Here is a 17,757-nt window from a genome sequence, read left to right as displayed (position 1 = left end):
GCTTTTGTAGGTGTTCGTTTGGAGTTCGTTGGCATTTGCTGGATTTTGGTGTTGTCCGGTGTTTGTTACTCTGTGTGACCCTTTAGCTTCGTTTTGGCTTTGGAACGTGACTTTTTATGGTGTTTGTGTTTGGCAGTGTGTGGGTTTTGTCAGGTCAGTGGTCTAGAAAACACAGGATGTGCTGTTTCAGCACCTCTTGATTCTTACAGGCCACTCTGTGTGGAGACTGATCTTTAGGGAAGAGTAAGTCACACACACACCTTTCACCTGCTCTCATCAGCAGCACCTGCTCTCTAATGACTGTGTGCTGCTGAGGCCAGCAGTCTTAGCTGACAGAGATGGATGCAGTGTCTTCATCTTTTTCTCTTTCTCTCTCTCACTTTCCTTTTTCACAGAACTCTTCTACACAATAGTCTCACACCAGCTTGCAGGGCTATTGTTTCCTTCAGAAATCTAGCATATGCATTTTACCGCCAACTTTCATGTGTTCATGCTGGACAGCAGAGAGTACCAGGTGCAGCTATAGCACATTATTTGCTGTCTTAAAGCTGAAATGTGAGGTGGAAAAAGGGCGGAAACGGTAGCCGAGGTAACAGAACATTAACTCTGCCTAACGCTGAATATCAGCACTGATGGGCACATCTTCTGTATAAGCAGAGGTTCTGTATTTGGAAGTGATGTAATGCGCAGTGTGTCCGGCCTGCAGTGGCTGCAGAGGTTGCTCTGCTGTACATTCAGTTACATTATATAATTATGTGTATAATAAAATAGTTAAACAGTGTAAGAATAAGAGGGGGTTGAAGGTGAGTACCGCACCATGGAGGCCTCATGATAAAGAACACCATGAGAGAAACACACACACACAAACATAGACACACGCACATACACTCACACACACACACAAACACACACGCACACATGCACATGCGCACACACACACACGCACACACACTCACATGCACACACTCACACACAAACACACATACATGCACGTCCACACACACACACATACACACACGCACATGCACACACTCACACACAAATACACACACACACGTGCACACACACACACTCACATGCACACACTCAAACAAACACATACACACACACACACACACAAACAAACACACACTCACATGCACACACTCACACACATGCACACACACACTCACATGCTCACACTCACACACACAAACACACATACACACACACACACACTCACATGCACACACTCACACACGCACACACATACACTCTCATGCACTCACACACACAAACACACACACACACTCACATGCACACACACACTCACACACACACACACTCACATACATGCACACACACACACTCACTTACATACACACAAACACAGGCACACACGCACACTCGTAGCTCTCAAATAACACACAGCACGACACAAAGAGCTCTCACATTGAACTCTATCACAGAGAAAGAGACAGAGGAACAGAGAACGAGCAAGACTGAGAAAGAGAGAGGTAGGAAAATGAGAGACAGAGAGAGATAAAGAGAATGAGGGAGACAGGGAGAGAGAGAGAGAGAGAGAGATAGAGAGAGAGAGAGAGAGAGAGAGAGAGCGAGCATAAAGATGTCTGGCTGTTCCATCTGACTCAGCATGTCCTCATGTTTTTGATACTAAGTCCAGTTGATGGTTGGGGCAGATTTTTGGTGTAAGAGCAGTGTGCAGGACTGACCTTGAACCAGTAATGACTTTACAAGAAATAAACAAAATCAGCCGCACTGTCTGTGTTTACATGTGCAGATTTTTGCCAATCCCATTGAACACATTCCTATTTTAGATTAAGACTGAGATGTTTATTCATGCTCTGCTCAACAAGCTGATGGAAAACCTCAGTTTACATGCTCACTACAAGAACTGCTTAGTGTAGACGTTACCATGACAACCAGCATCAGGTGAGCCCAGTCAGAGTGAGATGAGCAGCAGTGAGCAGTGATTGTGTATTTAACTGCTTTAAAATGACGTCAGACTCAGGAAAACGTCCTTCACGTGTCCTTATTAAAGAAGGCCGAGAGGAAGACGTCGTGTTCTGAGACACATGAGCTGGACGTCCGTCCCACCGCCGTCTTTTAAAGATCAGAGCACGAACTTCGTCTCCTCTGCAGACCAGTTTCTGCTCCGCCGTGTTGCACGGGATAAACTCTCACTGTGACGCAACGCACATGCAGAACGGACTGAAACTTTCCGATAGGGAATGTAATCGGATACAGGAGTTTACACGGATATTCTTGTATTTAATGGATTATTTACAGGATTACCCACCTCATTCAGTCGGATAGAAACCGTATTCCAAATAGTCTCAATCAGACTAGACTAGTATTCCTATACATAAGTATTATATTACAGAAGTGTTAATTCTGACTGAGCTATTAGTTGGATTATTAACAGATTATTAGGCTGCATGTAAATGTGGCTAGTGGGGCCCAAAGCACCCGTTGGCTAAATCATCTTCAGTCTACTCTATATGTGTAATATTTCTCAAGAATTGTATTGTGTGGTCACAAGATGTTCAGCATGTTAAATTTATAGTGATTGTTTCCTAGTGTTTATTTTCTGGGTTATTTTACAAGGACTCTTATTTTGAAGGCTGGTTAGCCTGTTCCTGGGTTCTCCTAGAGGAACGTAGCTAATCTAAGAGCGAGCTCTGTGTCTGAGCCCTGACTGTGGCCAAGTACTTTTAATAAAGCACAACAACTTGTGCGAGGAAGTCGTGTCTTCTTCAACAGCGCAGAACCCTACAGTATTCAGCTTAAAGCAGTGCTCTCCAACCCTGGACCCAGGGTTAAAAGGATGGTTCTTCAGGGGTTCTTTAGTAAAGACAGTGGTTCTATATAGAACCATGAACACTCAAAGAACCCTTTGCATGAATAAAGTGTTCTTCAGATTGATGGAGAAAATGCTGTACATGGTTCTATGTAGAACCTTTTTGAAATGGTTCGATATGGCACCACAAAAGGTTCTTCTATTGATACAGGTATCGTAACATTAGGAGAACCCTTTTTGGTGTCTTCTTCAACAGTGTAGAACGCTGCAGTGTTCAGCTTAGAGCAGGACCTGGAGAGGTGGTTCTTCAAGGGTTCTTTAAAGACAGCGGTTCTATATAGAACCATGAACACTCAAATAATCATTTATATGATTGAAGTTTCTTCAGATTGATGGAAAATCAGTAATGGCCTCTAAGTAGCTGAAGAATGCAGACTGACTTCAGGACTCGAAGATTAGGACTATGGACTTGAGACTCGCCTTCACTGACTCAGGACTTGAATCGAGACTCGACTTGACTTGGGACTTGACTTGGGCGTTGGGTGTGAAGACTCGAGACTTACCTGTTACTTGCAACGTAGTGACCTCTGTTTGGAACCGATCTGAGGCAGTGAAATTAGTGAAGAGTGAAGGAGTAAAACCAAAGCAGGAGATGCAGGTGGAGTCTCTTAAAAGAGGGAGGCGGCTGTGCGAGGCAGACCTGAGCGTTTGCTATGTTTCCGAAGCACCGTGACCCGACTGTGCACTCAAACACAGCTGGCTGAGGTGTATCAGGCTGCGCTGCGACTGCGAACAGAGCGCGTAGTAAACAGACTTGTTTTGGCCGTCGGTGTTGTGATGTCTAGCGATCAGACTGTCAAACAGTTTTGCACCCACACTTACTCGAGTAAACACATCTGGACCTCCATATTTCGTGTGATTATAGCCTGAAAAAAATGAAAACACAGAAGTACACACAGATGCGCAAACATCTGCAACTGTAAACCTTCTAATGATCAGAGGAGCCTGCAGGCTTGTGGTGTATTATATCTGACTATATCAGCCCTGTTTACAGTGTTTCTCCGTTAGTGTTGCCGACAGGTGACACTGTGTGATCACTGACGTGGGTTCATTCCCATGAGCCTTTACAGTAAGTACATGTTCGGGAAACCCGCCCTCTCAGGCTGTGGAGTCAAACAGTACATCCCAAACTAGTTCTTTATATGTAAATATCTATATATGGGCCGTTCTCCGTTTGGAGTGGGAATTCCGGTGGACTCATCTTTAAAAATCGATTTCTTTCATCCTAAAACTAAACAACCTTAATGTGTCCGTTAACGTCTCCTATTATCATATATGCTAATAGGAGCGTCTGAATCCAAACATATGTTACAGTCACTGGTGTTGTATGAATGTGGTGCAACGCCAGTGACGGCGACTCCAGTGACCTTCTGGTTCAAACTGAGGGTCTGTAAACTGGCTGACTCGCTGGTGGTCAGGCGACCTTGTGTAACTGTTTAAAATCAGTAATAAAAGTGATATTCTGACCAAATTTTAATGACCCAGCCATTCAAGCTCAGAACACCAGGGACACACAGAAGCTCTGAGCTGCCTGATAAACAAAATTATTAATAAATTAATGAAATATAGTGAGCGAGTGTGACTCGCCTTCTCCTGCCTCGAGGCGCTTCCTCTCTGATGAGCCTAAGAAGCGGTTTAATAGAGCTGAACACACTGATAGAGTGTAAAATAAGAGTCCTGATAACAGCGGTGACCAGAATCTCTGAGTCAAATGAATTTTTTTTAAATGTAGTTTAACATCAATGGTATAAAAAGCAAGAATGAACCTGTTTTATACAAATTCTCGAGTTAAACCTCTTGAGCGACTCTGAAGCAGGATAAACGAGAAAAATCAGAGAATCAGGAGGGAAACGTGTAATTTAATCTCAGCTCAGCTGTGTAAATGGGCATACTGCCTTTTGGAGCTGTGCCTCATATTTTAAGCACCTTTTAAAGCCCTGCAGCCTTTGTGACATTGTGTCTCATCCAAATGGAGAATGACCCAGTTGCAGGTTGTAAGTTGCAGGCAAAATCATTTCCATGCAACAGACTCGGTTTATATCACAATACCTACATTTAGAGTCGGTTATTCATTCAGTCTAATGAGAAACTGTAGAACGGACTCGGTTTATATCACAATACCTACATTTAGAGTCGGTTATTCATTCAGCCTAATGAGAAACTGTAGAACGGACTCGGTTTATATCACAATACCTACATTTAGAGTCGGTTATTCATTCAGCCTAATGAGAAACTGTAGAACGGACTCGGTTTATATCACAATACCTACATTTAGAGTCGGTTATTCATTCAGCCTAATGAGAAACTGTAGAACGGACTCGGTTTATATCACAATACCTACATTGAGAGTCGGTTATTCATTCAGCCTAATGAGAAACTGTAGAACGGACTCGGTTTATATCACAATACCTACATTTAGAGTCGGTTATTCATTCAGCCTAATGAGAAACTGTAGAACAGACTCGGTTTATATCACAATACCTACATTTAGAGTCGGTTATTCATTCAGCCTAACGAGAAACTGTAGAACAGACTCGGTTTATATCACAATACCTACATTTAGAGTCGGTTATTCATTCAGTCTAACGAGAAACTGTAGAACGGACTCGGTTTATATCACAATACCTACATTTAGAGTCGGTTATTCATTCAGCCTAATGAGAAACTGTAGAACGGACTCGGTTTATATCACAATACCTACATTTAGAGTCGGTTATTCATTCAGCCTAATGAGAAACTGTAGAACGGACTCGGTTTATATCACAATACCTACATTTAGAGTCGGTTATTCATTCAGTCTAATGAGAAACTGTAGAACGGACTCGGTTTATATCACAATACCTACATTTAGAGCCGGTTATTCATTCAGCCTAATGAGAAACTGTAGAACAGACTCGGTTTATATCACAATACCTACATTTAGAGTCGGTTATTCATTCAGTCTAATGAGAAACTGTAGAACAGACTCGGTTTATATCACAATACCTACATTTAGAGTCGGTTATTCATTCAGCCTAATGAGAAACTGTAGAACGGACTCGGTTTATATCACAATACCTACATTTAGAGTCGGTTATTCATTCAGCCTAATGAGAAACTGTAGAACGGACTCGGTTTATATCACAATACCTACATTTAGAGTCGGTTATTCATTCAGTCTAATGAGAAACTGTAGAACAGACTCGGTTTATATCACAATACCTACATTTAGAGTCGGTTATTCATTCAGCCTAATGAGAAACTGTAGAACGGACTCGGTTTATATCACAATACCTACATTTAGAGTCGGTTATTCATTCAGCCTAATGAGAAACTGTAGAACAGACTCGGTTTATATCACAATACCTACATTTAGAGTCGGTTATTCATTCAGCCTAATGAGAAACTGTAGAACAGACTCGGTTTATATCACAATACCTACATTTAGAGTCGGTTATTCATTCAGTCTAACGAGAAACTGTAGAACGGACTCGGTTTATATCACAATACCTACATTTAGAGTCGGTTATTCATTCAGTCTAATGAGAAACTGTAGAACAGACTCGGTTTATATCACAATACCTACATTTAGAGTCGGTTATTCATTCAGTCTAACGAGAAACTGTAGAACAGACTCGGTTTATATCACAATACCTACATTTAGAGTCGGTTATTCATTCAGTCTAATGAGAAACTGTAGAACAGACTCGGTTTATATCACAATACCTACATTTAGAGTCGGTTATTCATTCAGTCTAATGAGAAACTGTAGAACGGACTCGGTTTATATCACAATACCTACATTTAGAGTCGGTTATTCATTCAGTCTAATGAGAAACTGTAGAACGGACTCGGTTTATATCACAATACCTACATTTAGAGTCGGTTATTCATTCAGTCGAATGAGAAACTGTAGAACAGACTCGGTTTATATCACAATACCTACATTTAGAGTCGGTTATTCATTCAGTCTAATGAGAAACTGTAGAACGGACTCGATTTATATCACAATACCTACATTTAGAGTCGGTTATTCATTCAGTCTAATGAGAAACTGTAGAACAGACTCGGTTTATATCACAATACCTACATTTAGAGTCGGTTATTCATTCAGCCTAACGAGAAACTGTAGAACGGACTCGGTTTATATCACAATACCTACATTTAGAGCCGGTTATTCATTCAGTCTAATGAGAAACTGTAGAACAGACTCGGTTTATATCACAATACCTACATTTAGAGTCGGTTATTCATTCAGCCTAATGAGAAACTGTAGAACGGACTCGGTTTATATCACAATACCTACATTTAGAGTCGGTTATTCATTCAGTCTAATGAGAAACTGTAGAACGGACTCGGTTTATATCACAATACCTACATTTAGAGTCGGTTATTCATTCAGTCTAATGAGAAACTGTAGAACAGACTCGGTTTATATCACAATACCTACATTTAGAGCCGGTTATTCATTCAGTCTAATGAGAAACTGTAGAACGGACTCGGTTTATATCACAATACCTACATTTAGAGTCGGTTATTCATTCAGTCTAATGAGAAACTGTAGAACAGACTCGGTTTATATCACAATACCTACATTTAGAGTCGGTTATTCATTCAGTCTAATGAGAAACTGTAGAACGGACTCGGTTTATATCACAATACCTACATTTAGAGCCGGTTATTCATTCAGCCTAATGAGAAACTGTAGAACGGACTCGGTTTATATCACAATACCTACATTTAGAGCCGGTTATTCATTCAGCCTAATGAGAAACTGTCCACACACCCCTCTGTCTTGTGCTCCAACAACCTCCTCATTCGTCCTCTAAATGAGTCTGCCCTCTCACCCTGTGTGTTTGGGGTCAGGGTCAGCAGTTTCATCAACACAGTTTTATTAGTCCAGGTTCTCCCTCAGAGACACTCAGACAGCAGAGACCAGTGACTTCAACACCCGTGATGAAATTCCACCCTCCACACACACTTCAGCTGAGAGCAGGGGTGGGAGGGGTGGGAGGGGTGGGTGTGTGTGTTTATATATTTTTGAGAGAAAACTGCTCCTGATTTTGTATGAAATTGGGAGTAAAGAGTTAAAATTGTTCTAACCTACAGAACCAATAAACTGCTTCTGACTTTATAAATGTTTTTTTCTTTCACACAAGCTCCATGATTCATTTTTTTAAAAAAAGAGTAAAATCAGTTCATTTTGATCCTGAGGTTAAATGTCGGTACTTACTCATAAAAGTTATATATCGCTGTTGTTGGAAGAAAACCTTGTATCTCCAAAATGGTCACTTTACAGGAGAAGGAAAAACATATTTTACTTTTAATGCAAGTCAATGGAACCAGACGTCTTTCCGTGTAATTTTACATCATTTCTTTTAGTCCATTCATCATGAAATTTATATAAAATGTAAAGGGTAACAGGCTTTTTTAGATCACGTCAAAGTCTGAAAAACACCAAAATTGGAAGTTTTCTTCCAACAAAGGTGATGTATGTGTACATTATATAAATATATATATAAAGAACTTTGTTATTATGTATAGGTACTGTATACTGTGGGTATGCCCATTTACACAGCTGAGCTGAGATTAAATTACAGGTTTCCCTCCTGATTCTCTGATTTTTCTCGTTTGTCCTGCTTCAGAGTCGCTCTGGTTCTGTAAAACAGCTCGTCACAAACCAGTTTTACAACCACTTTTAATATAAAACACTATTTTTAAGAGGTTTAAACCTCTGGTCACCGCTGTTATCAGGACTCTTATTTTACACTCTATCAGTGTGTTCAGCTCTATTAAACCGCGTCTTTGGGTCGAGGCTCATCAGAGAGGAAGCGTCTCGAGGCAGGAGAAGGCGAGTCACACTCGCTCACTGTATTTCATTAATTTATTAATAATTTTATTTATCAGGCAGCTCAGAGCTTCTGTGTGTCCCTGGTGTTCTGAGCTTGAATGGCTGGGTCATTAAAATTTGGTCAGAATATCACTTTTATTACTGATTTTAAACAGTTACACAAGGTCGCCTGACCACCAGCGAGTCAGCCAGTTTACAGACCCTCAGTTTGAACCAGAAGGTCACTGGAGTCGCCGTCACTGGCGTTACACCACATTCATACAACACCAGTGACTGTAACATATGTTTGGATTCAGACGCTCCTATTAGCATATATGATAATAGGAGACGTTAACGGACACATTAAGGTTGTTTAGTTTTAGGATGAAAGAAATCGATTTTTAAAGATGAGTCCACCAGAATTCCCACTCCAAACGGAGAACGACCCAAATATTTGCATGAAAACTTCATGATGTAGAGCGAGCATTAGTTCATAAAGTTGCAGGAACCCTAGTTGCTGACGTTGTCACATCACAGTAGTGGACAAATTGGCAAAAATGGGGAAAAAGCTAAATAGTGTGGTGTTGATGTTTTTGTGTGTGTGTGTGTGTGTGTGTGTGTGTGTGTGTGTGTGTGTGTGTGTGTGTGTGTGTGTGTGTTTCTTTCCACTACCTCAGCCCTGCACTTTCCTCTCTGCCTGCGTTGCTTTTGCGTTCAGCCTTGTTACAGCGCTCTTAACTGCAGACATACATCAAGGCAAAAGCAGTGCTTATTTCTTTTCCAGGCCCCAAAAACAAGGCAGGTGCCACGGCATTGGTCACAGAGCTGCCATGGCGATGATTTGGCAGCGTCGGATTGGCCGAGTGGTTTTGCTGTCTGTAGCCAGTGATGAAGTGTTGACCTTGGCCTCATGGTAACGCTTTGGAGTAGCAGGGCTAGCTATGCTAATACATGACATATGAGCTGACTGAAGCCATGTGAGATCTGATTCAACCCAGTGAACAGTAAAACCACCCACCAGAGAGAGAGAGAGAGAGAGGGAGGAGGGGAGGGAGAGAAAGAGAGAGAGAGAGAGAGGGAGAGGGAGGGAAAGAGAGGGGGGAGAGGGAAAGAGAGAGAGAGAGAGAGGGGGATTGAAGAGTTTTAAACAAGGCCTTACCCACACGAACAATACAAGGATGCCATTGTGTTTAGTGGAGACCCTCCTCTCTCTGCTAAGCTGATCTCCTCCTCACTTGGCCCAGCTCTTCTGGAGAAAGGGGAATCTCAGACATTGCAGATTTTGACCCGTAGTTGAGAGAAATATGTGATGGAATGAGGCACAAGTCAGAAATATAACAGGTATAGCTTTGCAAAAGTGCTGCTCAGGTCATTACATATTTATGGATCTCCATCTTCGTCCTGCAGACCCCAAAATCTGTTCATGGTTTTTAGTTTTTTTCTCTTAAAGGATAATCAAAGATTCTGCTTTGTTCAATCGTTGAGATGTAAGCAAACCCATTCGGAGTGGTTTGATGTGAAATGGTTCATTGCAGAGTGAAGGCCTGCGCGGGACTGGTTTTTAATCCTGCTGACGCAAGGTTTCATCCCGCTCCCACCCGCAGACCTGTATAGCTGGTTTCCATCTGTACTAGCCACAAAAACATATCACTGCTATAGATCAGCCTTGCCTTTAGTTGGCTTTATTGTTCCGTATTCTTCTCTCTTGAGAGCACTGTCTAAAGGCTCTGACATTTCTGTAGCCTACAAGACTGTGATGATTGCCATTTTATTCTGACTATTCATTAATTTTGCAGATTTTCTGTATATGTATGTGATGTCCCACCCCTGCCCACATTGGACTGGTTAGCCATTCGCTCCTACACATGACAGTAAAAATTTGCCCCGCTTTTCAAGATATTGTTGTGGGTCCCGCAGGCCTTAACTACAGCAAAATCTCCAGGTCTGATGTCTTTACAGTGGTGGTGATGGGAACCAGGCGTCACCATGACTACAACACAGATATAGCCACTTTATTTACTTTCCAGAACCACCAGTGAACCCACACGAGTCTTCTGAGTTTATATGGGATGTTGATGATGGCAAAAAGCAGTGAATCTGTTTTCTTTGCGAGCTGTTTTGCCTCTGAAAGGTCAAAAAATACTTTTTTTTTTAACATTTGTTTTTAAAAATGGTCATAGAACAGATTTCTTTGGGAACTGTATTGTTTTAGAACACCTTTCATGTACCTACCGTATCTCAGATCAGTGTAAAACACTGTGTCATACAGAGCCCTACTGGTGACATCCCGTAAAAATTTAAATAATGCATGGCCACAACTTAGTAAGGCAGGGGAATGAGATCGTAATGCGTGACTTAGCAAGGTGTGGGAACACGATCATGCCCTGCTTAGTCATGGCCATGTTTTACTAAGTCATGGCCAGGACTAGTTATCTAGTTATCTAATTATCTAGTTCCCACATCTATATGTGGTCATACTTAGTTTTTTGTTTATGCAGGACATCACCAGCAGTATCCAGTATCAGGCCATGTTTCGGACGTCTGGTTCCTATCACCACTACTGTAAACTATTGTGACTCAGCAAGCTTCTCTAGAATAGAACATTTCATGCCAAACCGCTCTGAATTGCTTTGTTTACATGTTAACCCCCTTAAAATCCCCCCATACTACCCCCCAGGCCTCCCCATACTAAAAACATATTATTTAGTAAATACAGGGACTTCAGAGCAAAGTGCTTTTCTTAGGGTTAGGGTTAAGTACACTTTGGCTGCCAAAAAAGCTGAGTCAGTTGAATTTGTTTTTTATTGCAGTGGGAATACCTGGATTAAACAATACCCACCTAGCAAATAAGTTCTGGCCCAGATCAAGCATGGTTCCACCACTGAAGTGACTCAGATGCCTGCAGCCGATTGCGAGCCGAATATAGGCCATAACTGAGCCAGAGCTCGCAGAGGCACCATAATTTCCACCTTGTCTTTCTCAGAACACAGCCAACAGCACCATAAATCAGCCAAAAGACAACCAGAACTGGGCCAGATGAACGTAAAGCTTAATATGTAGATTAAGCTTGTGTTAAAATACAAATAACATTCATATTAATTACCAAATAAATAGAAGTCTTTTTTAAATTTACATGCCAAAAGTGTATTAGTGAATGCCATCTGCAAAAATATACATTACATATAAGAAAAAAACATTTAAAGCCCCAAAATATGAGCGTTGACCACTAGAATCAACAGCAAGCATCCAGTTTATTCCATCACTGCAGCTGACGGCAACAGTTGGGAACATTGGGCCTCATTCATCAACCGTCCTTAAGATGAAATTTCTTAAAACCCTCACAGTTTTCACAAAGATTCTGACTTTACCAGGGATTCGTATTTGGGATTTGTTCTTAGGTGAGAACAGAGTCTACACACACTCGAGAGCACAACGGTCAGAACAGCTCTGCGCTTTAACAACATGTCATTTTCTTAGGACCTTTCTCAAGAGCACATTTAAGAGAAAACGTAGGAAGATGTATGTTGGTGAATGAGGCCCATTGAACTCTTAATGGAACATTTCGCTGACCGCTGCGGCACGCCAGCAGAATTTTCCGTTGCTGCCCCATTGAAAGCAACGTTCATTCATTTTGCTGTTGTCTGCATTTAACCCTTGTGTGCAGTGAAACACCCACATACATGCACACTAGTGAACACACCAGGGGGCAGTGAGCACAGTTGCCTGGAGCAGTTGGGGGTTAGGTGCTTTTTGAAGGGCACTTCAATCATGGACTGTCAGCCAAGGGGATGAAAGGCTGGTTCCCTAATGTCCAGCCCACGTACAATCACAGAATGGATCTCAAAACTGACCGCCAATGATACATGAACATTTCCCAAGATTAGATTCATTTCTTGAGGGTTACAGATGCATTAAATGAATAAAATGAGACATTTTTATCACAGTAGCTCAGCATCGTCTAAATGTTCTGCTTTCCAGAGAGCAATGAATGTCATCAAACGTCAGTCTGAAGTCAAATCTGAACATCAGTCCACTGCGATAGTATTTTTATTATTATTTTTAATATTTTTAAATCAGTAGTGCGAACGCCGTTATGAATCTCATGTCATTGTATATCCCGAGCATTCGCGTCCAGGAGCAGTTCGTTTGTGAGCTCGGTAGCTCGTTAATGTTAGCTGTTCCCTGTACATTCACTCTTCTCACGTTTCTCCTGACGTCACACTGTATAGTCGACTGAATCAGGGAGTGGCCGCGCTGCGCGATGCCTTCGATTTGCTGTGCTTCGTGGATCTTTCTGATTGTGAATGACACTAGCAAGCTCGCAGAATCGCGTCTGTCGAAATGTTTCTCCATTCAAACGTCATTTAAGTCTCCAGAAACAGAGTAAAGCCATTCCGGCGGTCTGCAGCTCCGTTAGGGGGACGACTGTTCATCTCTCGGCTGTTAACATCAGCTAAAGATCTCTAAAGGCCAGCACTGATCACATCTGTGTTAATGAGCTGATGTCGTTTGCCTTCTATGATCACAAAGTGTTTTCTCCTCTTTATGCAACACCATGGGATCCTTTACCCACCCTGTCGTGAGGAGCCGGTGGGCTTCGGGGCTTTTAAATGCTCTGAGAGACTTTGCAGATTAGGGAGAGGGGCTGAGTATGAGATACATATAAATATCAGGAAAACACAGATTTGGTAGCTTTTCCGCCAGTTTAATTGGGATCAGGAGTTCAGGGGAAACTGGGTAAGGATCACAGCCCGTTTTATCGACTTTGTTGAGGTCACGTTTTTTTCTCTTCCAAAGTAAGGTCGTCTCTAGTTACGTCCATGTGGAGCAGCGAAGCCAGAAATTCGGTCCCAAATATGGAGGCCACAACAGAATAATCATGACTGAAACCCTAGGATGCATTCCATTCCATTCAGAACCACATTACTCCAGGATTGTCCATAGCAGACTGATTTTTGTTCCATCCCAGTGAGGCAGCCATCTAGTGTGGCTATCAAGCTCTTCATATCGTGATTCAGGTGTATTAGAGGAGCTTGAACACCAAACTGGGTGGGACAAGGTGTCTTCAGGAAAGGAGAACCCACTGATTTTACCAGTTGAGGTTAGACTTGACCTGTTGTTCTCAAGTTTTGGGATGATCTTGATGGTTGTTATGACTGGCTTACTCACCAGCTCTTTCCTCACGCATGCAACACAGTGTTATAATATTTACTTGTCTAATTAGTGATATAATTATTTGAACATTGAAAGTAAATGCTGAGCAATAAGCTACGTGGAAACTGGTTTTCAAAAATGAATGGATCAAGAAGAGAAGAAGAACCTTGAAGAATCTTGCAAGATGTAGTTTTGATTTTGGGTTTTTTTTTTTGGTCTTCTTTGGAATTCAAATAAAATGTTCTTTTGTTTCTCGTGCACTGTTGCCCTGGGCTTTGTTCCCAGTAAAATTAGCTTTTGGAGCTTTGTCTCACTCAGACTGGCATGAGTTTGTGTGAAAGTCTTGTCCTGAAAATTGACTCTGTGTGAAATTCTTATCCTGAATATCAACCCGCTGCCACATGTTATTGTTGACTGATATCCAAGTGTATGCTGTGTATACTTGAATATCCAGACCTGTACTATCCTTTTTAAATTGAGCCATATCAAATCAAACAGAATCGAACTGGGATGAATGAAATTTGAAAACTTATGCTCCTGTTCCTCCTCTGTGTGTTCAGGCTCTGCGAGCAGTAACCTGGTTGCGCAGGAGGCAGTGAGGAAACAGCCGACTTTCCGTAAGCCTGTGGTGGTCAAGACCCCAGAACATCTCTCCAGTAAGAGTCAGAATCTTCCTCATTCACTCATAAATCCATTGACCTCAAACCATGTCTTAACTTTATGAATTCCAATGCACAAACACTAACATCCATCATCAAATGACATCAATCATTCTCTAACAGCAACATGCACCAAGAAGAACTAACATTCTCCACCAAACATAATCATTCTCCACCAATCAGCCACATTCTCCACTAAACCCCATCATTCACCACCAATCAGCTACATTCTCCACTAAACCCCATCATTCACCACCAATCAGCCACATTCTCCACTAAACCCCATCGTTCACCACCAATCAGCCACATTCTCCACTAAACCCCATCATTCACCACCAATCAGCTACATTCTCCACTAAACCCCATCGTTCACCACCAATCAGACACATTCTCCACTAAACCCCATCATTCACCATCAATCAGCTACATTCTCCACTAAACCCCATCATTCACCACCAATCAGCCACATTCTCCACTAAACCCCATCATTCACCACCAATCAGCCACATTCTCCACTAAACCCCATCATTCACCATCAATCAGCTACATTCTCCACTAAACCCCATCATTCACCACCAATCAGCTACATTCTCCACTAAACCCCATCGTTCACCACCAATCAGCCACATTCTCCACTAAACCCCATCATTCACCACCAATCAGCCACATTCTCCACTAAACATAATCATTCTCCACCAATCAGCCACATTCTCCACTAAACCCCATCGTTCACCACCAATCAGCCACATTCTCCACCAAACATAATCATTCTCCACCAATCAGCCACATTCTCCACTAAACCCCATCGTTCACCACCAATCAGCCACATTTTCCACTAAACCCCATCATTCTCCACCAATCAGCCACATTCTCCACTAAACCCCATCATTCACCACCAATCAGCCACATTCTCCACTAAACCCCATCATTCACCACCAATCAGCCACATTCTCCACTAAACCCCATCGTTCACCACCAGTCAGCCACATTCTCCACTAAACCCCATCGTTCACCATCAATCAGCTACATTCTCCACTAAACCCCATCATTCTCCACCAATCAGCCACATTCTCCACTAAACCCCATCATTCACCACCAATCAGCCACATTCTCCACTAAACCCCATCGTTCACCACTAATCACCATCATTCTCTGCCAAACACTATCATTGTAATGTTGGAACTTGGTTTTAAATGCCCCTGAAAAAATAGACAAGCCAAATTAACCCATGTAAACATCCTACACAACTATGTTTGGAGAAAAATGTTGGGTCAGCAAGGAAGAGTTCAGAAAGGTAGTCTTGATCAATACGACCCACTGAAGCATCAGGCATACAAAATTCCAGATGAGGGCAGGAAGTGAAAAGCAGACTGGATGAGATCTAGCCGAGCCCACACTGCACTAGTTTAGACGGTTTTTTGGGAGAAAGGTATAAACAGAAAAACACAACATATGCAGGACGTGATTTTCTGTTTATCCCTTTCTCTAATAATAGCATCTAAACGGAATCCATGGCATATGTTGGAAGTGATGCTTATTTGATGAATAGGAGTTATTTTTCAGATGAACTGAAAGAGTTGCCTGCTACATTATATTTCCAAAAGTTTTCACTCACCCATCCAAATCATTGAGTTCAGGTGTTCCAGTCATTTCCATGGCCACAGGTGTATAAAGCCGAGGCCCTAGGCCTGCAGACTGCTTCTACAGACATTAGTGAAAGAATGGGTCACTCTCAGGAGCTCAGTGAATTCCAGCGTGGTACCGTGATCGGACGCCACCTGTGCAGCAAGTCCAGTCGTGAAATTTCCTCACTACTAAATATTCCACAGTCCACTGTCAGTGGGATTATAACAAAGTGGAAGCGATTGGGAACGACAGCAGCTCAGTGGTCACGAAGTGGTCGGCCACGTAAAATGACAGAGCGGTCAGCGGATGCTGAGGGGCATAGTGCGCAGAGGTCACCAACTTTCTGCAGAGTCAATCACTACAGACCTCCAAACTTCATGTGGCCTTCAGATCAGCTCAAGAACAGCGTAGAGAGCTTCATGGAATGGGTTTCCATGGCCGAGCAGCTGCATCCAAGCCTTACATCACCAAGCGCAATGCAAAGCGTGGAATGCGGTGGTGTAAAGCGCCGCCACTGGACTCTAGAGCAGTGGAGACGTGTTCTCTGGAGTGACCAATCACGCTTCTCCATCTGGAAATCCGATGGACGAGTCTGGGTTTGGCGGTTGTCAGGAGATGGTACTTGTCTTACTGCATTGTGCCGAGTGTAAAGTTTGGTGGAGGGGGGATCATGATGTGGGGTTGTTTTTCAGGAGTTGGGCTCGACCGCTTAGTTCCAGTGAAAGGAACTCTTAAAGCTTCAGCACCAAGAGACTTTGGACAATTTCATGCTCCCAACTTTGTGGGAACAGTTTGGGGACGGCCCCTTCCTGTTCCAACATGACTGCACACCAGTGCACAAAGCAGGTCCATAAAGACGTGGATGAGCCAGTTTGGTGTGGAAGAACTCGACTGGCCTGCACAGAGTCCTGACCTCAACCCCATAGAACACCTTTGGGATGAATTAGAGTGGAGACTGTGAGCCAGGCCTTCTCGTCCAACATCAGTGTCTGACATCAGTGTCTGACCTCACAAACACGCTTCTGGAAGAACGGTCAAAAATTCCCATAAACACTCCTAACCCTTGTGGAAAGCCTTCCCAGAAGCTTTTATAGCTGCAAAGGGTGGGAGACATTATATTAAACCCTATGGATTAAGAATGGGATGTCACTCAAGTTCATATGTGTGTGAAGCCAGACGAGCGAATACTTTTAGAAATATAGTGTATCTAGGCAGCAGATATAAGCAGAGGCCTCGTCCTTCAGACATTCCTCCATTCAAGAAAACAAATGAAAGCATATACAAGTATGGAGACGCAGCTTTACGAGGCTGAAGTTGGCTTTCAATTCAAATTTTCCAGTTCCACCTTAAATGGTATGGCAGTTATTACTATAAGGTCTGATTCCAGACTGTAACTACTACACCATTTAAGGTGGATTGGTAAAATTCAAACAAGAAGCGAGTGTGGCAGGGTGTTATTTAGATTTGTCTGTCTTTTGTTTAACTGTTAACCCCCGATTTAAGTGTTGCTTGTAGTTATCATTTTAAATCTAAGGCCCAATCTCATTTCACCCCTCACCCCTAACACTGAGCCCTTAGCTCTCAGTTTTGCGTGTTCACGTCTCAGGGTAGGGTGTCCTGCTTCTTGCTGAGATAGAGGGGGGAGGGCG

General features: G+C 42.5%; 1 protein-coding gene across 4 annotated transcripts in view; it reads left to right on the top strand.

Moving 5' to 3' along the window:
• The window catches only part of emid1 (EMI domain containing 1), a 164,471-nt gene that overhangs the window by 90,800 nt on the left and 55,914 nt on the right, over positions 1-17,757 (top strand). For all 4 annotated transcript variants that reach the window (XM_037531661.1, XM_037531663.1, XM_037531662.1 and 1 more), the window contains exon 4: positions 14,384-14,479. In XM_037531661.1, coding sequence (XP_037387558.1) covers positions 14,384-14,479 — 96 coding nt within the window. The remainder of the gene's footprint in view (positions 1-14,383; positions 14,480-17,757) is intronic.

This window comes from Pygocentrus nattereri, chromosome 20 (assembly GCF_015220715.1).
Source record: "Pygocentrus nattereri isolate fPygNat1 chromosome 20, fPygNat1.pri, whole genome shotgun sequence".
NCBI lineage: Eukaryota > Metazoa > Chordata > Actinopteri > Characiformes > Serrasalmidae > Pygocentrus > Pygocentrus nattereri.
This window is presented reverse-complemented; position numbering and strand designations above follow the sequence as displayed.